The sequence below is a fragment of the Pan troglodytes genome, chromosome 6 (genome assembly GCF_028858775.2).
Source record: "Pan troglodytes isolate AG18354 chromosome 6, NHGRI_mPanTro3-v2.0_pri, whole genome shotgun sequence".
Lineage (NCBI taxonomy): Eukaryota > Metazoa > Chordata > Mammalia > Primates > Hominidae > Pan > Pan troglodytes.
In genome coordinates this window covers 61,155,782-61,177,652 of record NC_072404.2, presented here as the reverse complement: position 1 = coordinate 61,177,652, position 21,871 = coordinate 61,155,782, and the positions used below count along the sequence as shown (strand labels likewise).

At 41.8% G+C, this 21,871-nt stretch overlaps 1 protein-coding gene across 3 annotated transcripts in view; it reads right to left on the bottom strand.

The window, feature by feature from the left end:
• The window catches only part of LANCL2 (LanC like glutathione S-transferase 2), a 66,204-nt gene that overhangs the window by 29,602 nt on the left and 14,731 nt on the right, over positions 1-21,871 (bottom strand). For 2 of the 3 annotated variants that reach the window (XM_003318449.7, XM_063814214.1), the window contains exons 2-5: positions 10,290-10,407; positions 3,578-3,785; positions 2,100-2,247; positions 886-1,032 (exon numbers count right to left, since the gene is read on the bottom strand). In XM_003318449.7, the coding sequence (XP_003318497.1) occupies positions 886-1,032; positions 2,100-2,247; positions 3,578-3,785; positions 10,290-10,407 (621 nt within the window). Of the gene's footprint in view, positions 1-885; positions 1,033-2,099; positions 2,248-3,577; positions 3,786-8,087; positions 8,262-10,289; positions 10,408-21,871 lie in introns of those variants that run through there. The other variant, XM_016957490.4, reaches the window with a different exon arrangement.

Genomic DNA, 21,871 nt, shown 5'->3' with positions numbered 1-21,871 from the left:
GAAGAGAACTTAGGCCACAGGCTAGGCTGAAGCCCTAGGCTTATGCTCAAGCCAAGCACAGCCTGAAGCAATGTTTAGTTGTGGGGTCTCTACTGGCCTGATAGAAGAGTCAGTACTCTATAGTTGTCAGGGATGTTTGAGAGACAAGATCATAACCACAGCAATAAACTCATCAAAAACACAGAAGACAACTGACAGCAAGCAAAGTTATCAGGACATGACAAAGTCTCTGCCTCAGTTGGGTTCTGCAGGCCCTGTTGCTCCCTGAAGATTTTTCCCCATTAAGAGTTCCTACTGCAATGAGCAGGAAGACAAGCACAGAAGAAAAGGGTGGGCAAGCCAGGCACGGTGGCTCATGCCTATAATCCTAGCATTTTGCGAGGCCGATGTGGGCGGATCATGAGGTCAGGAGTTTGAGACCAGCCTGGCCGATATGGTGAAACCCCGTCTCTACTAAAAATACAAAAATTAGCTGGAGGTGGTAGTGCGCGCCTGTAGTCCCAGCTGCTCGGGTGGCTGAGGCAGGAGAATCACTTGAACCCGGAAGGTGGAGGTTGCAGTGAGCCAAGATCACGCCACTGCACTCCAGCCTGGGCGACAGAGTGAGACTCTGTCTCAAAAAAAAAAAAAAAACAACAAACAAACAAAAACCCAGAAAAGTGTGGGGAACAGATAACTAATCTGCTTTAAGACTCCATACCAAATGTACTCAGGAACTCACTGGACTCTTAGAAATCCACTGCCTGTGGTTTATGTGGCAGAGTTACGCATCAGCGATTCAAAGTAGGGTATTTCAATCCAGACTGCTTTGTTTATATGCAGGATTCATTTCCCATTTCATGTTTGATCAAATATACTGTAGTGTGTAAGAGTATTCTTACCTACCTGCATTAACATATAGTAAATTCCAGCCATGCCATGGGCTGCTCCAACGTACTGCTTCCGGTGCCACTGGTACAACAGCGGGCAGCGCTCCGTTTTTCTTTCTTCCCTTGACAAAGTCTTACCCGATTCAATAATAGCATTGACTACCTACAGAGATAACAAGACAGCATAAATCTAAAACTGCATATGTACCCTGTTGTAGTCTAATTAACAGTATGTCATATATATATATGACATATATATAGAGAGAGGCAGAAGCCTTAATCTAAAAGTCTTTAAGCAGTTAGCAGCTAATATAGTTACATTTATTTTATAAATTAATAAATGCAGGCAAAAAGAAATCAGGAGCCAATGTCAGAGTAGGAAAAGATACTGTCTAAGAAATAAAAAATTCTTTGCATAAAAAGTCAACGAAAAATCTAGAAAAACTTCTTATAAAACTGTTTTGGATTTCTTAGTTGCTTCATAGCTGCAGTATTTTTCCCAAAAGAGCAGCACATACACCTATCAGGAAAGGCTGGAGGAACTGGCTTTATTTATAAAAGGCTAATGATATGAGGTCTGCTGTGGCATGAAGGATTTCAGTTAGATCAACAGAATATCATGTCTGGGATGACTGTTTCCTCACGTCTATCTCCTCTCATCCTTTTTGGGAAAGTATTCCAAGTTTTAGCTGGGCATCTGGCTCCCTAGTTAGAGACAGCTGAACACAGACACTTGATGAAGTTCTGGCACTGGGATGGGAGCAGAAGTAAAGAGGGCAACTTGGAGACTGAGTCCCTAACAAGGAAGCTGTGTTGCCTCCACCTCCTCTTTTCCCTTCATAGGCTGAGGGGCTAAACTAGCCTTGGTCCTGCAAATAAGGGTATGCCCCTAGGATAAGGCAGAATGAGACAGAAGAAGCTGGTCCCCACTCATACCAGCCTGAAATGCTTACCAGCTGAGACATCTCACGAAAGATAAATCAACATTCTAACTTTCTGAAGCTGCTGCTGTTTAGCTCCAGTAAAAACCGATAAATTAATACAAGATGAAAGAGAGTACAGATTTTTTTGTTAATGTTCCTAGAAAAAAGCAGGGACTATTTCTTACTTTTGATGAGTTGCTTTAAAAAAGTAATGCTACCTAGAAAAGTCCAGCTGTTAATACAACTCAATGCTAGCAAATAGGTTTGAATGGTAGAGACGCCCACAGTTGCCCATACCCCATAGTACCTCTTTAATAGCTGACTCACACACGGTGCCTGGACCTATCTCTGTGTTCAGGTACAGTAAGGCATACAGATAACCTGCCCGTCCATAAAGCAGCTCATCAGGAAGGTCTGATTCTTGGCAGACAACCGATCTCTGGAGCTGCAAAAGTCTAACCAATAAGAAAAATTAATTTTTTCCCAGTGGAAGTCTAAAGTACTTCTTCCTGAAACACTAACCCTGTTGCTTTAGGAATTACCTATTATTTATTTTACATTTAAAACAATTATTTTTAAAAATACTCCCAAATCCAGAACACAACAAAAACGTCTCCAGTTTACTAGTCCCCTTTTGAATGTCAAAATTAAAAACAAAACATCTTTCTGTTAATTTCTACCTTTACATCTATTTTAAACCATAAAATTTTATTTTGAAATCCAGAAGTAAAAGAAAGTGATTTAAAATTTAAATAAAAATGGTACTGCAGGCCGGGCATGGTGGCTCACGCCTATAACCCCAGCACTTTGGGAGGCCGAGGTAGGTGGATCACCTGAGGTCAGGAGTTCAAGACCAGCCTGACCAACATGGTGAAACCCCGTCTCTACTAAAAATGCAAAACTAGCTGGGTGTGGTGGCACATGCCTGTAATCCCAGCTACTTTGGAGGCTGAGGCAGGAGAATCCCTTGAACCCAGGAGGCGGACGTTGTAGTGAGCTGAGATCACGCCATTGCACTCCAGCCTGGGCAACAAGAGCGAAATTCCATCTCGGGAAAAAAAAAAAAAAGGACTGCAATGTCACCAATGCTTGGGAATTAGACTGTCATTCTGTCTTTTTTTTTTTTTTCTTTCTTTTTCTTTAGAGACAGGGTCTTGCTCTGTTGCCCTGGCTGGTGTGCAGTGACAGGATGATGGCTCACCGCAGCCTTGAACTCCTGAGCTCAAGTGATCCTCCTGCCTCAGCCTCCCAAGTTAATGGAACTACAAGCACATGCCACTATACCCAGCATCATCCTATCTTTCAACAAACATTAACTGACTAGCACGTGCCAGATACTCTACCAGACCCTAGGAATGAACCGTGATTTCTGCTTCTTCAAGGAAGAACATAAACCAATAGGTGCAATAAAAGCTTACATTCCCTAATTGTTCCATCATTAGCATATCTAATCAGTTACTTAAGGGTTGAACCTAAAATCAGTTTAGTTATTATGGTGAATCTAAAGCAGGTAAGCTAATTTTCATGCATTGAAGAAAACAAAAAATTGCTTAGGAAACATGGTTAAAATAAAGAAATATATTTATTCTTCCCAAAATTAAGGCACACACATGCTTGGATAAAAAGAGGGCATATGATCCCACCACTATGCTCAAGATTAACATTTTGGAGTGATCTGTTTACAACAATGGATGAATGGAAAAATAGTTTCCTTTCTGAATATCTTTCTACAGCAAGAGCTTCCACTGGGAATTGGGAGAAAATGTTTCCAGTTCTAAAACTCACTTTGTGACGCATTCCTGGGACTCACAGTCACTTCTGAGTTTGTGATAAATCACAGCTCCAACAGCCAGGGGGCCAGCATCCCCACAGAGGAAGGTGACCCTGCGGCCATTCAGATTCCGAAGTGTTCTTTTTACATAATCCAGGGATCGGAGCAGGTAGGTTTGGTCACATGTGACCCGGTACAACTGCAGGTACAAAAGGGCTATGCCTGGAATAATTTCCCACCCCAAAAGAAAAGCATTATTATCTTTTCCTTTTACCCTCAGGACATTATTTATAATTACATGAAATACCTTCCTCTACATAAATCTATGTTTCCAAACGGGTAACACCAAAACAATACATTTCATATATTTCTTAAAAATGAATAAACAAAATAAAACCAAGACAGAGAAATCAGGGAGGAAAGAACAGAAACCAAGTTTGTACATGTTATCTTGGTGCTTGTCCTGGCACAGTGATTTAATACCTCTTATTCACAGACAACAGAAGATACATCACTTCCTACTCATCCTCAGTTAATTTTCATTCATTCCAAGGTTGTATTCATTCTCCCTTGTAGATCCTAACTTGGATCTTCTTCTTTTTACTTATTGTAAAATCATTTCTCCTATGTTATCCCAAATGATTGCTTTTCTGAACTTTATACTCCCTTCTTCCTATTTTTTTTTTCTATTTTTCCCAATTTTTCAATGTTCTTTAGTGAACAACCCTACAACTGACCAACGAACTGGTGAGTGAACTCGCCATTTCTGGAGCAGCCACACAGTACAGAGTAAGGTGACCAGTACAAAGGGCGTGTGTGGTTCACCACCCACCAACCTTTCCATTCTGGATAAAGAACAGACTCAGGTCTTCAAATGAATCTGAGACTCTCCAAAGAAGGGCCTATATGGTTTCTTAAAGAAGCATGTCCTTACATCTGGGTTCGAGAAGACAATATGACAGCTAAGTAAAAAAAAAAAAAAAAAAGAATCAGTATAAATATGTATTTACTGAAGTCTTTTATAGGAACCAACATTGACAGAGATGACATGCTGGTGAAAAGGGCAAATGAAATATTTCTTTCATGTTTAAGTTGAGGTTCTTCAATATTCTAGTCTTTGTCTAATATCCTACTCTGACTTTTACTATTTTTCATTTTGCTTTTTTTTTTTTTTTTTTTTGAGACAGAGTCTCGCTCTGTTGCCCAGGCTGTAGTGCAGCAGCACGATCTCGGCTCACTGCAACCTCTGCCTCCCGGGTTCAAGTGATTCTCCTGCCTCAGCCTCCTGAGTAGCTGGGATTACAGGCATGTGCCACCATGCCTGGCTACTTTTTGTATTTTCAGTAGAGACGGGTTTTCACCATGTTGGTCAGGCTGGTCTCGAACTCCTGACTTCGTGATCCGCCCACCTTGGCCTCCCAAAGTGCTGGGATTAACAGGCGTGAACCACTGCACCCGGCCTCATTTTGCTTTTTAAATTTCTCCAAATATCTAGCTTCTTCTTTCTTCAATTCTTCTATTCAGTGTATATAACTTCTCTTTCAAATTAATCCTTAACACTTTTTGAAGTCTTTCATCATTATCCATTTCTTTAAAGATGTTGAGTCAAACGGATATGAAAGTAGAATATTTGGAAGCTCTGAAAAAAAAATTCTTCAGCATGAGTTGCTTATCATCTCCCTGAGAGTATGTTTTCTGTATTCAAAAAATATAAGCTACAGGAAACAGACAGTAAAAGTTAAATACCTACAAATTTCAAACATAATAATCACTATAAAGGCTTACAAATGAGTATTCCCTGATTTACTCAGAAATCTCTAAAAATAGGATGTTGATCTGATTAACCTATGAACCTAAAAACTTACAGTTATATATACTTAATGCTTCAGTATTTTAAAGCAAATGGTAACAGGTAAAGTAAAAAAAAAAGGTCATCACGCTTTGTCGTTTTTTGTTGGCAGGCGGACACGTTGCACTAGGTAAAAGGAGCTGGAATGAACAGGCCCTTAGGGATGTGGTGGGAGGTGCTGGGGAGCACGCGCCTGTGAGCAGGCTCAACCTTCTGGCCAGCCTGTGCCTTTGGACTGTGAACTGCACCAGTGCCTCCCATCCCCACGCCCTCAGTTGGCCAGGATGGCCAGCAGAAGCTGCAGCTGATTATCTCCCTTCCCCAATGCTGAAAGCTAGAACCAGCTGGAGCTAGGCATCTCCCTTGCTCCGGGTAGGCGGGGCTGCGATAAACCCTTTGCAGGAGAGGCTCCGGTAAAGCAATTTCTCCAGAGGGCAGGCTTTGTCAAGAACTGAAGGCTCTGATGGACTTCAGTATGGTTCCTTCCCCCGAACCTATGAGAAGCATGAGGGGAGTTGTCTCTGATACTCACCATGAAGACCTGGTGGAGCTCCTAGAGGTAAAGTTCACAAAAGTGTGAGAGCCCCCTATGACTGGGTCCCCATTGAGTTTTTAGTCTCTCTGGCTTGCCCACACTGAGCCCCCACAATTCATATTTAAAGTTTAGGTCAACAACAAACTGCATAGGCATAGTCCCATAAGATCATAATCATAATACCATATTTTTACTGTACCTTTTCTATATCTATGTTTAGATACAAAAACACCATTGTGTTACAATTGCTACAGTATTCAGTGCAGTAATGCTGTACAGCTTTGCAGCCTAGGAGCAACAGGCTATCTCACAGAGCACAGGGGTGTAGTTGGCTACACAATCTAGGTGTGTGTGAGCACCTCTATATCTGCACAATGAAACTGCTCAATGATGCGTTTCTCAGAACTCATCCATGATGTGAAGCGATGCACGACTGTAATTCTCGGCATCCACCTGTTTCGCCAGATTTTGGTGGAGCAGTTTGCCCCTGTGACCTCACTTCTCTGATGGAGCTAAGAAGAGCTGTTTAGTTTTCACTTTGTTCAGCTTTTTAGTTGCTAGGATGCAATGGTGACTTGTAAACTCTTTATATGCTAGACTGGAAAACTGAAGTCTCTCTTTATCTTTCTTTCTCTTTGATTTTTTTCCTTGATAGTTTCATTTAGTCACTTATTTATTAAGCAAACATTTATGACACCCTTCCTAGACACAAGGACACTCTGCCCCGGTGCTCTCTGTGGGATCAGCTCTTTCTTTGGCTCCTTGCACTTTGGTTTCATTTCTGAAATGATTTTTTATCTTTTCTTTAAATTTCTTTTCTTAGTCTGTCAATTCTTATTTCACATGCTCTTACTGTCTAGCCATCTCTGCTCTGAGTGTCTTTACCTCCGCTTTGTGAACTCACTGCTTAACTAAGTTACAAAATGAATGTTGAAAGTACTGCCAATTTTTCTCCACTTTGTAGTGACATTTTCCTGGTGCGTTTTTCTCCCTCCATTGAGAAATTTTTATTTTTCTTCTTTATATTATGGATAAAATAATTATATTTTTTCTTAAAATTGAATTTTTCTATATCAACTATTAATAGGACAAATCCCTGGAAGGGGAAAACGGTTAATGTAGCTTTCCCAACTTTTATCCCAACGGTGTCCTCTTGCTAAGTGAAGAACAGTGTATGTTACATACAGGGAGTCTGGTGGCCAGATTTCCTGACTCTCAGACCCTTCCTTGTATCAGGAGTGCCCACTGCTACTGCTTCCTTCCTTCCCTACACTGTCAGCGGGGGCCAGCAAGGATGCCGCTCCACCTTGCAAGCTAAACCTGCTTCTCCGCAAGCCATGCCTGTTCTACAGCTCCCCAACCCCATTCCCTGTGCACTTTCCATGCCTTTATTCCCAGCTTCTCCTGGCACCGCCTGCCCGCTCTGCACTCAGATGTGCCCACAGAAGTTCCCACTGAGGCTGTGGCCCACTCTGCCTGGAATAGCTATTTGCTGATTCTGGGAGGGTGGGTGGGGTCGGAGTGATTCAGCCATGCCTGGACCCTGGGCTTCCTCCTTGCACACCATGGCTCTCCACACTTGTTCTGGATGCTGCTTGTTTTTTACCCAACATGACTTGTGTGTTTTCTGTCTCAAAGTTTTGCTAAAGGGATAAGTTGTGGGTGCTTCATTCATTCTTCTTCTTCTTTTGTTGAGACAGGGTCTCACTCTGTCACCCAGGCTGGAGTGCAGCAGTGTAATCATGGCTCACTGCAGCCTTGACCTCCTGGGCTTGAGCCATCCTCCTGCCTCAGCCTCCTGAGTAGTTGGGACTACAGGTGTTTACCACTGTGCCCAGCTAATTTTAGAGATGGGGTCTTGTTATGTTGCCCAGGCTGGTCTCAAACTCCTGGCCTCAAACCATCCTCCCACCTCCATCTCCCAAAGTGCTGGGATTACAGGTGTGAGCCACTGTGCCCAGCCTTCTTCCTATATCGTATACACAGTTTAGGGGAGGTATGGATCTAGGTGGATTCCATACATCTACCTGAACCCCTAAACCCTATTATTTTAAATCACTGAAACCAAATACTTCCATGATGATTCCTAAAGACAGCAACAGCTAGGGATTTTTAAGCAATACTGATTTCTGGAACCCACCTCTAGAGTTCCTAATGTAACTCTTCTGGGCTGGAGGCTGAGAACTGTGGTTTCTTACAAAGCTCTCTTGGTAATTGTGATGCATAGCCAGTTTGGAACCTAACGATCAGGGGTTTAGAAACCCTTTCTCAACAAGCGAAAAAGCTGTAAATAAAAGGCTTGTTAGGGGAAACCCGTTGAGACTAATAGCTATGTTATTTTCCTTCCAAAATATCCTTATTCTTTGTATTTTACTTCAGGTTAGCCACAATTATCTAATTTTATTACATTTAAGATATCTTTGGTCCTGTAAGTGAACTGGCTCCATGTCTGTCTGGGTTTATAAGTGTGAAGTTTGAAGTAAGTTTATAAGTTTGAAATATGTAATGTCACTATGTAAATGTTGCATGCATAATAGGCAAATAATAAGCATCACAAAAACGAATGTAAATATAAATACAATATTCACAAAAATGAATGTAAATATAAATACAAATACAATATTATCAAGGGCCCATGTTTGGTTCATGGTGGCTCTAACATGTATATCTCTGTCTATGCTGTTTTTTTTGGTTTTTGGTTTGCTTGTTTTTTTCTTTTTGAGACAGGGTCTCACTCCTGTTGCCCAGACTGGAGTGTAATGATGTGATCTCAGCTCACTACAACCTCCACCTCTGGGCTCAATTGATTCTCCCGCTTCAGTGTTCCCAGTAGCTGGGACTATAGGCCCATGCCACTATGCCCAGCTAATTTTCATATTTTTAGTAGAGACAGGTTTTGCCATGTTGCCCAGGCTGGTCTTGAACTCCTGAGCTCAAGTGATCTGCCGTCTTTGGCCTCCCAAAGTGCTTTGGATTACAGGCTTGAGCCACCGCACCTGGCCTATGCTGTTTATTAATTAAGCTACAAGAATTCAGCAAGAAATCACTCTAAATCTGTATATAAATTGTCATTAGCAATTTGGACTTCAGTCTAATCCCTGAGAACAAGGTTATCTTTTATATCCTTTATATTCCCCGAATAATTATTAGAATGTTCTGAATACTGGGTAAAATAATAAGAATGCAAAGATTAGTTAAGGCAAGTTAATTTTTCAATTACATTTTTTGATGTGAAGTGTATTATTGGTTGTTATCATTAAAATAAAAATAAAAACATTTATGTGCACAAATGAGTCAAATGAGTACAGGCAGTAGGGTAGTTAGTTTATATCACAGAACAGAGAGACCACTCACCACAGCCTGTCACAATGACCAGAGCAGCAAAGAATCCTTTAAAACTGACCCTAGGGAAAGTTTGCTCTTAATAGTTACACATTTTCATAGACAGCTATATATTAGGTTAAATAAATAATGTTATAAAAAAAAAGACACACTAGATATTAAAGTTCAAACTTCAGGAAGAAAGCATTTCTTTAGAAATAAAATTCCAAATCATCTCATCATTGAAGACATAGAGCAAGACCTCAATTAAAAGGTATAAAATCAGCCAGGCATAGTGGCTCACGCCTGTAATCCCAGCACTTTGGGAGGCTGAAGCAGGAGGATCGCTTGAGCCCAGGAATTTGAGACCAACCTCAGCAACACAGTGAGACTCTGTCTTTACAAAAAATAAAAAAATTAGCCAGGTGTGGTGGCATGTGCCTGTGGTCCCAGCTACACAGGAGGCTGAGGCAAGAGGATGGTTTGAGCCCAGGAGGTCAAGGCTGCAGAGAGCTGTGATTGCACCACTGGTGGTAGCCCAGGCAACAGACACTGTACTCTAACCCAGGCAACAGAGACTCCGTCTCAAAAAAAAAAAAGAAAAAAAAAGATATAAAATCTTTACCATTTTATTTTTTTCAGATGGAGTCTCACTCTGTGGCTCAGGCTGGAGTGCAGTGGCACAATCTCGGCTCACTGCAACCTCCGCTTCCCAGGTTCAAGCAATTCTCCTGCCTCAGCCTCCCAAGTAGCTGGGATTAGAGGTGCCCGACACCACACCTGGCTAATTTTTGTATTTTTAGTAGAAACGGGGTTTCACCATGTTGGCCAAGCTGGTCTCGAATTCCTAAGCTCAGGTGATCCACCTGCCTCGGCCTCCAAATGTGCTGGGATTACAGGCGTCAGCCACCGTGCCTGGCCAAATCTTTACCATTTTAAAAGAGAAGAAAATTTCAGTCAAGTCTTACATCTCATAATCTAAGAATAAAATGTATCAGTGATTTAGACCCCACAGCCTCACCTGTCCAGCCAGTATAAGCAGAGCAGTCATGGGGATCAGCTGTCTTCAGCCCTTCTTCCATTTGCTGCAGAAGATCTTTAATTTTGGTCTGGATCCGTCTTATGAAATTATGAATGATCTGAGATCCAAAAGAAGAGATAACTTTAACTTCACAAGAATGGGACAATGTTGCAATAAATACTTTAAAGTCTAAGTTGTACAAACATAACAGACAGAAGTTACTTTCCTTGGACCATCTCAGTGCATCATTGGTTGGAGTCTATCTTGGTTTTTATAAGGTTACTTTTTTTAATGAGATAATACCCTATTTAGACTATAACTCATAAGTAGAATCACAAAAAACAACAAACAACTTGCAGAAATCAAAGAATTAAAAAAAAAGGAAAAATGGATGGATTTAACTATATAAACATTTCAACTTCTGTAAGATCAAGAACATCAGAAAGATGGTTTAAAAGTTAATGACAAAGGGGAAATACATGGAATATAAGATATAAATCAACAATAAACATAATACATAACTAGACCCCAAATTATTAACATCTTCATACAAAAGAAAAAACAAATGATAAGCATACACAAAAAAAGTTCAATCACTCAGTAACTAATGAAATGCAAATAAAAACAAGTACCATGGATTTCTTACCAGATTAAAAAATATATATATATAAAAAGAATTAAGTCCCAAGACTAAGAGCAAACAAAATAGGTATTCTTATTCATTGTTGGCAGTCTCTCCAAAGAGAAATACGCAATATTCTTAAATAATGTAGCTTAACAGTGTTGTTAAGATCTTTCCTACCTTTGCTGATTTTTTTTTTTTTTTTGAGACAGTTTTGCTCTGTCGCTCAGGCTGGAGTGCTGTGGTGTGATCTCAGTTCACTGCAACCTCCACCTCCTGGGTTCAAGAGATTCTTCTGCCTCAGCCTCCCGAGTAGCTGGGACTACAGGCGCTTGCCACCACGCCCAGCTAATTTTTGTATTTTTAGTAGAGATGGGGTGAGACAGAGTTTTGCTCGTCACCCAGGCTGGAGTGCAATGGTGCGATCTTGGCTCACTGCAACCTCTGCCTCCCGGCTTCAAGCGATTCTCCTGCCTCAGCCTCCTGAGTAACTGGGATTACAAGCACCCGCCACCACACCCGACTAATTTTTGTATTTTTAGTAGAGCTGGGGTTTCACCATGTTGGCCAGGCTGGTCTTGAACACCTGACCTCAAGTGATCCACCCACCTCGGCCTCTCAAAGTGCTGGGATTATAGGCATGAGCCACTGCACCTGGCCCACCTTTGCTGATTTTTACAAATCTACTTGCTCTATTAATTGGGAGGTTTCCCATTATGATTATGGAATTATTTCTCCCTTTAACTCTCTCTCTCTTTTTGCTTTCATATATTTTGAAGTTCTGTTATTAAGCATAGGCAAATTAATGGCTAGTATGTCTTCCTGACAAACCGACTCAGTTTCATAATGAAATGTTCTTCCGTGAGATTGTAAAGAAAATACTTTTAGGTTTCTGCACAATTAGGGCTTTGAGGGCAAATTCTACTGAAATTTGGGATTCTGGACTAAAAGTAAACCTTAGGAACTAAGGCTTGCAGCGTGTGAACTCCAGAGAAGTTTCCTCAATCCTGGATGTGCATGTTTACATTTCAAAGTGCATGAGGCCCCAGAACCAGGAGACATTTCTGACTTGTAAAACTGAAGACAATGGGCTCATCTTTTCCATACAGATATTTATGTACATTCTGAAAAGATTAAACAAAGATGATGCTAATGAGACTCTCTCAGAAAGGGAAGGGGAGACAACTGCCTTTTCCCCTTTTATAAAAAAGCACAGACAATTTACTTTCCTTCTTTCCTTATCTACAATACTGGCTTTGCCGATGAAGGCCATCATACCCTACCTGCACTGCATTGTACCACAGATAAGAACTGGGACCCGGGAACTGCCCACTGGTTATTTGTTGTCAGGTAAATAGGAAGAAATTCCTGATTCAAAAACCTTTTGCTACACTCTGGACAAAATTAATTTACGTAAGTATCAAAACCGAACACCCTCTTTACCTGCTCGCCCTAAGAGCTATTTTATGGGACATTTCACACAGTCACTAAGTTTTCAGATGCCCACTGCTTGCTTACTTGGCCATCCACTCACTTTCAACCTTTTTCTTTATATTTAAAGTCCATCTCTTGTGTAACATACAGTTAGGTCTTTGTTAATTTATTCTGATAGTCTTAGAGTCCCTCAGTGGACATAAGCGGAACCCTCTTCATTGGCAGGATGACCTAAGAGAAACTGCAGTTCAGTCAACCCCGAGTGACACCTTTTCCAGTCCCACTGTGGGACAGACCCCATTTATTCCTGCAGACTCACCTCTAGGCTGTATTTTTTAAAAACTGGAATGAATTCAACCCCCAGATCCTCAAAAACAAATGTCTAACTTTCTTGTGTAACACAGCATGGCTCCTGTGCAGAAAAACATCAAATTCGCTTCCTTAGTCTTTTATAACCAAAAGCAGCATAAGGAGGACAGGGCAAAGAAAAGAAAAAGGAAGAAAAAGAAAAACATAGAAACAAGAAGCACAGGCAGGCTCAACTGTTGGCTGTTCTAAAGCCCCCAGCCCCCTCCAGGTTTCCCTAAGGATACTCCTCCAAATGACTGCTACCAGTGGAGAGGGTCAGGCCACTCAAAGGCAAACGGCCCTCAATGAGATAAACGGGAAAAGCCCCACTCGACTTGTGCCCTCTGCCACAAGCTCAGCCACTGTAAACGAGGCCTGAGGACCAAAGGGCTCCCAGGACAGAATCCCAACCCCTGAAAGCCTTGAGCTGAAGGGGCTCTCTGCTCCAGTTGAAAACAGCTCACCTTAAGTGGTGACTTGAAGAGATGGGAAAAATTTGTCCTATACCATGTAGGTCTGAGATGTCAAAGCTCTCCCCGACTGATGGAGATAAAGGATAAAGGAAAGTAGTAAAGGGACTGGCCCTGCACCTTGCAATGGCTGGATGGTTCACAAGTCCTCCTGTAAAGCTTAACTCTTTCCTCTCCATTCCTTTCTTTAACAGAGTCTCTCTGTTGCCCAGGCTGGAATGCAGTGGCACCATCTTGGCTCACTGCAGCCTCTGCCTCCCAGGTTCAAGCCATTCTCGTGCCTCAGCCTCCCAAGTAGCTGGGATTACAGGCATGCACCACCACACCTGGCTAATTTTTGTATTTTTAGTAGAGACAGAGTTTTACCCTGTTGGCCAGCCTGGTCTCAAACTCATGGCCTCAAGTGATCCATCTGCCTCCACCTCCCAAAGGGCTGGGATTACAGATGTGAGCCACAGTGCCCGGCCCATTCCTTTCTTCTATTTTCTTCTTTTTCTGTTCAATCCAGGGGTCGAGCCTTAAAAGAGAAAAAGTCTCTAACATCCTAACCCCTGATTTTGTCATTTTCTTTAAAACTCCAGCTGGTTACATATTATGGCCCGTTTTTGTGCACATTTTAAACTGATAAGACAAGCTACAAGAGAAATTCAGAGCTCAAATGGTTAACCTACAACGTAGAGTTATGTAGAGTTTTCTAAAGCTCTCTTCCCCTCTTTCTTCCTAACTGCTTTAAATCTGTTGTTACCAAGTTGCTGGTGCTAAGACTCATTATTTATGGTGCAACTAATATGCAAACGTTGAAAACTCATTTAAAGTTAAAGAAGAAAAGGAAAAGAGGTATTTTTAGTAAGGAAGGGTATAATAAGAAATTTTATAGAAAAAAATCTTCTATGGTAAATTATTATCTTAAAGTAAGGTTGTTTTTTAAAAAGGATATTTAGAACAAGTCAAAGTCCAAGTATGTCGTAAATGGTCTGTGTAAGTCATGAAAAGGTTCATGAAGGAGAATTTATAAAAGGAATTTTGTATGTAATTAAGTTGGTTATAATTTTAAAAAATTATTTAGGATAGTCTTTGTAACATTAATCCTCTATGTTAAAACAAGGTTTTCTTAAGGTATTAATCTGCTCTTAATAAAACTGCAAAAAGTTTTACTCAGAATTTTATAAAAGTTTCTAAAAAAAAAAAAAAAACCAAAAAAAACTCAGAAGCATATATCAGAAGTTCAACGTTTGCTGTGTCCCAGTTTGCTGTGTCCCACTGCGTTCAGCTTTTTCTCCCCTGGAGGAGGCCTAGGATAGTAACTCTCTTCTGCAGTCTTTGTCAGTTCCTGTAACTTTTTCCTCCAGTTCTGTTATTGTGGCCTAGTGCTAAAACGTTTCTTTTTGAAGGTCAACATTAACCAATGTTTTCCTCTAACATAACTTAAATCTGTACTCCTGGATTTTCTTGACATTTATCTAAATTCTCAATGTAATCAAAAACGTCTCACACTGTTCCTATGAGTCATGTGTTCCCCTGCTATACTCATAACCTCCTAACCCTAAACACACTCTTCCTGTGTCTAATTAAATTCAAACACTTTTTCATCAAGTTTAACTTCCAGGTTAACTAAATGGACACCCCTCCGAAAAAAGTCACACTGCAAAAGGTTCTTCTTTGCCTTTTTGGTAACTGGCTTTAAAAAAACCCAAACTTTTATCTTCTAGAGTTCATCAGTTTCACCTTCAAATGATGCTGCAAATTGCATAACAATCTCTCCCCAATAATGCCTGCTACCTTTACGAATTTCCCTGGGATTCAGCTGAACACCAGTTTCACCCTAACATAATCCCCATCTCTAACAAGTCCCTTTCTCCAGCAAGGTCCAATATCCTACATTCCACAATCCAAAACAGTAACCCACGTAACTTCTCAACCAACTAACAATCCTAGTAGGGCCAGCTCTATGACCTAATCAGCAGGAAGCAGCTGGAAGATGATACCTTCACCCACATGCCAAAGATCTGTCACTGTTGCTCTGTCGTGGGGGAAATGTGGAGTCCTAATTGGGGAAAAGAAGTCATGCTGGTAGGAGCAGTGGGAAGCAAAAAAAACCCGGATAAGCTAAAGTCCGTCTTTCTTCAGGGTCCAGAACATGTAGCCCTCCTGTGCCCAACTTACGACCAGACACCTACAACTTAGCTCACAGCAGCCTTGGCATTACTGGTACTGCACAAAGCTCTCCAGCACACCCCGCACCACCATTCTGTAAAACCAATCCCAGCAAGCCTTTGTTTCCATACAGTCATGTTGCGGGAAGTCAGGGACCCCAAACAGAGGGACCGGCTGAAGCCATGAGAGAAGAATGTGGATTGTGAAGATTTAATGGACATTTATTAGTTCCCCAAATTAATATTTTTCTAATTTCTTATGCCTGTCTTTACTGCAACCTCTAAACATAAATTGTAAAGATTTCATGGACACTTATCACTTCCCCAATCAATATCCTTGTGATTTCCTATGCCTGTTTTTGCTTTAATCTCTTAATCCAGTCAGCCGAGAAGGATGTATATCATCTCTGGACCCTGTAATAATTGCGTTAACTACATAAATTGTACAGCATGTGTGTTTGAGCAATATGAAATGTGGGCACCCTGAAAAAAGAACAGGATAACAGCAATTGTTCAGGGAATAAGAGAGATAACCTTAAACTCTGACCGCCAGTGAGCCGGGCAGAACAGAGCCATATTTCTCTTTTTTCAAAAGCAAATGGGAGAAATATCGCTGAATTCTTTTTCTCAGCATGGAATGTCCCTGAGAAAGAGAATGCGCACCTAGGGGTAGGTCTCTGAACTGGCCCCCCCAAGGCGTACCTGTCTCTTATGGTCGAGATTGCAGAGGTGAAATAAACTCCAGTCTCCCATAGCGCTCCCAGGCTTATTAGGAACAGGAAATTCCCACCTAATAAACTTTGGTCAGACCGGTTGATCTCAAAACCCTGTCTCCTGATAAGATGTTATCAATGACAATGGTGCCCGAAACTTCATTAGCAATTTTAATTTCGCCTCCATCCTGTGGTCCTGTGATTTCGCCCTGCCTCCACTTGCCTTGTGATATTCTATTACCTTGTTAAGTACTTGATGTCTGTCACCCACACCTATTCATATACCCCCTCCCCTTTTGAAACTCCCTAATAAAAACTTGCTGGTTTTTGTGGCTTGTGGGGCATCACAGATCCTACCAATGTGTGATGTCTCCCCCGGACGCCCAGCTTTAAAATTTCTTTTGTACTCTGTCCTTTTATTTCTCAAGCCAGTCGACGCTTAGGAAAATAGAAAAGAACCTACGTGATTATCGGGGCAGGTCCCCTGATACAGTCAGCTTCTCTTCCACTGGCCTGTCACCTCCTTGCAACATCTTTTCCTTCTTTCTCTAATAAATCTGCCTTTCTGCACTCAACAACTGTCTTGGTAAATTCTTGCACCCCCACACCACCAGCCCAGAAAGTCGCCACTCACCCACAACAGTTTTCATCAGATATCACCTCTGTTGCTTTTTTTTTCAGACGGGGTTTCACTCCTGTCACCCAGGCTGGAGTGCAATGGCATGATCTTGGCTCACTGCAACGTCTGCCTCACAGAGTCAAGCGATTCTCCTGCCTTAGCGTCCCAAGTAACTGGGACTACAGGTGTGCACCACCACAACTGGCTAATTTTTGTATTTTGTGTAGAGACAGGGTTTTGCTATGTTGCCCAGGCTGGTCTCAAACTCCTGGGCTCAAGCAATCCTCCCACCTCTGCCCCACAAAGTGCTGGGATTACAAGCATGAGCCATCATGCCCAGTCTGCTGTAACAAATTATTTTACATGGTGGTGGTGATGGTGGTAGTGTTTTAATCTTAAAATGTCTTAATTTGCCTTCATTCTTGAAGGATATTTTCACTGAAAAAAGAATTCTGGATACTAGTTTCTTTCAGGACTTACATGTTATTTCATTCTCCTCTGTCTCCATGATTTCTAACGAAAAATCAGCTGTCAGTAAAATTCCCTATATATAATGTGTTGTTTTCCTCTGCTCCTACCAAGATGTGCTCTTTACCTTTGTCTTGATTTGGGCTTCTTTGTGTTTATTCCTCTTGGTGTTTTGAGGGGCATTCTGCATCTATAAATTTCTTTTTTTTTAATTAATTATTTTTTTAGAGACGGAGTCTCGCTCTGTCGTCCAGGCTGGAGTGCAGTGGCGTGATCTTGACTCACTGCAAGCTCCGCCTCCCAGGTTCACGCCATTCTCCTGCCTCAGCCCCCCAAGTAGCTGAGACTACAGGTGCCCGCCACCACATCCGGCTAATTTTTGTATGTTTAGTAGAGACAGGGTTTCACCGTGTTAGCCAGGATGGTCTCGATCTCCTGACCTTGTGATCCGCCCGCCTCGGCCTCCCAAAGTGCTGGGATTACAGGCGTGAGCCACTGCACCCGGCCCTGCATCTATAAATTTCTATCTTTCATTGAATGTGCGAAATTCTCAACTATTATTTGTTCAAATACTTTTTCTGTCCCACTCTTCCTCTGCTTCCCGTCTATGATTCCAATTACCAACAGCTGGATGGTTTGATGTAATTTAACAGGTCCCTAAATCCCTGCCTTTCTTTTTCCCTTCATTTTTTTTTCTGTTTTGCACACTGGATAATTTCTATTGATCTATTTTCAAGTTCACTAATAACTAATTCTCTTCCCTCTGTCTTGAAACCACTCCTGCAAAAATTATAACAGTGAAAAAATCATGACAGTGAAAGAGATCTGACCTAAGGGACTCTATCTTGCTTCTAACCTCCAAGCTGTCCTTGTTCATTCCTGGGTGTTGGCTGAATTAACTTTGAGAGGAATTTATTTTATTACACATATATATAGAGAGAGAGACGAAGTCTCACTCTCTTGCCCAGGATGGAGTGCAGTGGCACTATCTGGGCTTACTGCACACTCTGCCTCCCAGGTTCAAGCGATTCTCCTGCCTCAGCTTCCCCAGTAGCTGGGATTACAGGTGCATGCCCCTATTACAGGAGTTATTCAGAAATTATTTTAGGCGATAGGATAAGGGGTCTTTGGTAAGCTGTTTTTTTCTTGTAATAAAAGCAGCTCCAGAAATGTTTATTTTCTAGCAGAAAAACGGCTTGAAGGGCTAGGCTAGCAAGTACTGATATGCTAATGTGGATTAAAAACTAGATCTGCCCAACATGGCCACCCCCAGATATCTCCACCTGTGCAGGACATCATAGTGGCCCATATTTGCATATTAAAAGGCTAGGGTGGGAGGGCCAATTACTTTGAGGGCTATGTGAATGACATACATGGTCAAACCAATCCCCTGGGCCCTATGTAAATCAGATACTGCCTCCTCCAGCCTCCCAATATAACTGACCATTCCTCCTCATCCACCACACATGGGGTTTTCTCTCTCTGCTTGGAGCCTCCCTCCCTCTGCCTCTGTAAGGAGGAGCTTCTTTCTTCCTTCTTGCCTATTAAACTCTCCGCTCCTTAAAACCACTCCACATATGTCTGTGTCATGTTGTCTAAATCAGCGTGAGACAAAGGACCCTGGTGTTCCTCCAGTCATCAGAGCTGTATCACCATCACGTCCCACTAATTTTTTGTATTTTTAGTAGAGACGGGGTTTTGCCATGTTGGCCAGGCTGGTCTGGAACTCCTGACCTCAAGTGATCCACCCACCTTGGCCTCCCAAAGTGCTGGGATTACAGGCGTGAGCCACCATGCTGGCCAAGAGGAATTTAATTTACGGTTTAACTTTGAAACAAAGATAACAGCCCTTTCCCAAAACAAACTCCCTTCTTGCCTGGGGACCAGAATGCCTTTTAAGACTAACAAATTAGCCACAAGATTAGAAATTATGGTGTAGGAGTCATGCAACCAGAGGCCACAAGATTCCAAACCTCCCCAATTGCTCTTCAGGATAACATCACTACTGTAAAACCTAAGAATGGTGCTCGAGATGTATTTTCAGACCCTGCCTTCTGATGCACCAGCTGGTGCCATCCAGCCTGGTAACAGGGCTCAACCAGTTCTGTGATCCCACCCAGGAACAGAAGACAGCAAGAAGAACCCACTGTGACCCCTAAGATTTCATCTAGGATCCGACCAATCAGCACTCCCACTCCCTTGTCCCCTCCCACCAAATTATCCTTTAAAAACCTCATTCCAAGTTTTCAGAGACACTGATTTGAGCAAAAAACTCCGGTCTCCAGTTCAGCTGGCTTTGTGTGAATACAAATTGTGATTCCCGTCTTGATAAGGCAGCTCTGTGTGGGCAGTGGGCAAGCAGAACTCACAGGACACTGACAGTCTTCTCCACTCCCCTGCTAAGGCCATGCAGTAACTTTTAAATGCCATATATTGTATTTATCAGTTCTAAAATATCCATGAGACTCTTTTTTTAATGGTTTTTACTTCCCTACTGAGATTTCCTCATTTTTCATGAATTGAAAGCATATTTTGTTTTATTTCATGGAGGAGGGTTATAGCAGTCAGTTTAAAATCCTTGCATACTAGTTTCACTATCTGGTTCTTTTCAGGATTGGACCCAGTTAATGTTCTTTTCTTTTGAAAATGTGTCTTTTATGTAGAAAAGCAGAATATGCCTCCTCAAAATCATTCATTTTTGACATAAGGATGAATTTGAACTGAGAAGTAGATGCCAGAATAGCTCTCTCCCCTCCCGCACCTACCTAAAAGCAGGACTTAAAAACGGTGTCCCTCCTTCCCTCCCAACCAGCAAAGAAATCTCTGGAAGGCATCAGCCTGGAGAAGGCACCAGAGAAATCTACATCACAAACCTCATTTGTTTGCCATTCTATGATTTGCATCCCAGACACTCAAAGTCCCTGTCCTTTGTCTTGTCACTGCTCTAAAAACGCATTGCTCTTTGCTGAAGATGAGATATAAGCTGGGTTTGTTAAGCCATCTCTGTGAGATACACTCATTCCCTGGGTACGTCCCACGTATATATGAAATACACACATTAAAACACTTATTTGTTTTTCTCTTGTTAATTTGTCTTTTGTTACAGGGGTCTGTCCCAGCTAAAAACTCCCAGGGGTAAGAGGAAAACCTATTTTTCTCTCTTACACTATGTTCCTGGTTCTACAGATAGCAGGTAACTTTGCCCTGCATCTGGAATGTTAATTTGTACACTGTTTTCTTGCTTGTATTGAATTGCAAATTCTGTTTCTGGGGCAGCAGCTCTCCTCTCAATTTCTATCTTTCGTCTTTAGCTAAGCTTCTTTGGGTCTGTTCCAGACACGCATTGTTCAGAATTTGATTGGATACGTACACAGACAAGATTTTTGGATCCCTCCTCTGGCTCATCCCTTTTCCTCATTATCTTATCAGCCTGTTATCCCATCTTAGATTTCTGGTTCCCGGAAAATGTGATTTTGCCATAGGCAACCCCTGCCGCCACTGAGTGCACCATGTAAATGAAACTTAGCTCCAGGATAAAAGATGTGGACACAGAAACTTCCTTCACAGGGAATGCACTATAACATACCCTACAGAAATTCACTCCTCCGCCCAGGTATGGTGGCTCATGCCTGTAATCCCAGCACTTTGGGAAACCAGGGTGGGTGGAACACCTGAGGTCAGGAGTTCAGGACCAGCCTGGCCAACATGGTGAAACCCCATCTCCACTAAAAACACAAAATTAGCCAGGCGTGGTGGCGCACGCGTGTAATCCCAGCCACTGGGGAGGCTGAGGCAGGAGAATCGCTTGAACCCAGGAGGCAGAGCTTGCAGTGAGCTGAGATGGCACCACTGCAATCCAGCCTGGGCGAAAAAGAGCAAAACATCATCTCAAAAAAAAAAAAAGAAATTCACTCCTCCTCTGATCATGCACTGTAACATACTCTATAGAACCTCCCTCCTCCTCCAATCATACACTGTAACACGCTCTACAGAACCTCCCTCCTTCTCCAATCACGCACTGTAACACGCTCTACAGAACCTCCCTCTTCCTCCAATCACACACTGTAATGCACTCTACAGAACCTCCCTCCTCCTCCAATCACTCACTGTAACGCACTCTATAGAACCTCCCTCCTCCTCCAATCACGCACTGTAACATATTCTATAGAATCTGGGCATAATACAAAAAACCAATTACACTGCAGTCTGCTTAGTCTCTCCAGTGCCTTTGAGTAGTTGCTTTTTATATTATATACAAGTTTTATAGTTGTTTTATACAGGGAGTCCTCCACCAGGGTCTTAGCCCATCATTAAAGTATAAATCCCCTAAAACACCTTTTAAGTTAAAAAAAAAAAAAAACAACGCAGTGTATGTACCTTCTTTTGTTGCACTCCAGCTGCATATTATATACCATAAAACCTCCATCCTTGTCTACATTTTTAAGTCATTGAAAGTAATAGCTAAGCATTCAGAGATGGGCAAATCTATTTTGAGACCAACCAATTGTGCCAAAGAGGATTTAAACGTGCATATTTACAAGCATATATTTTTGCTAAAAGTACTGAATACAACTTTCCCCTTTGACATTATATTTATTAGTTGCCCAAGACTAAAATAGGTAGGCAAGACAGTGAATTCTATTAAGTGACTAAAATATACCATTAGCTTTCAAAATTGTATCTTTTCATTAAATGTTATTCAAGGTAATAAGTAAATTACGATAATTCCTACTCAACCATGGTGGTAAAATACCT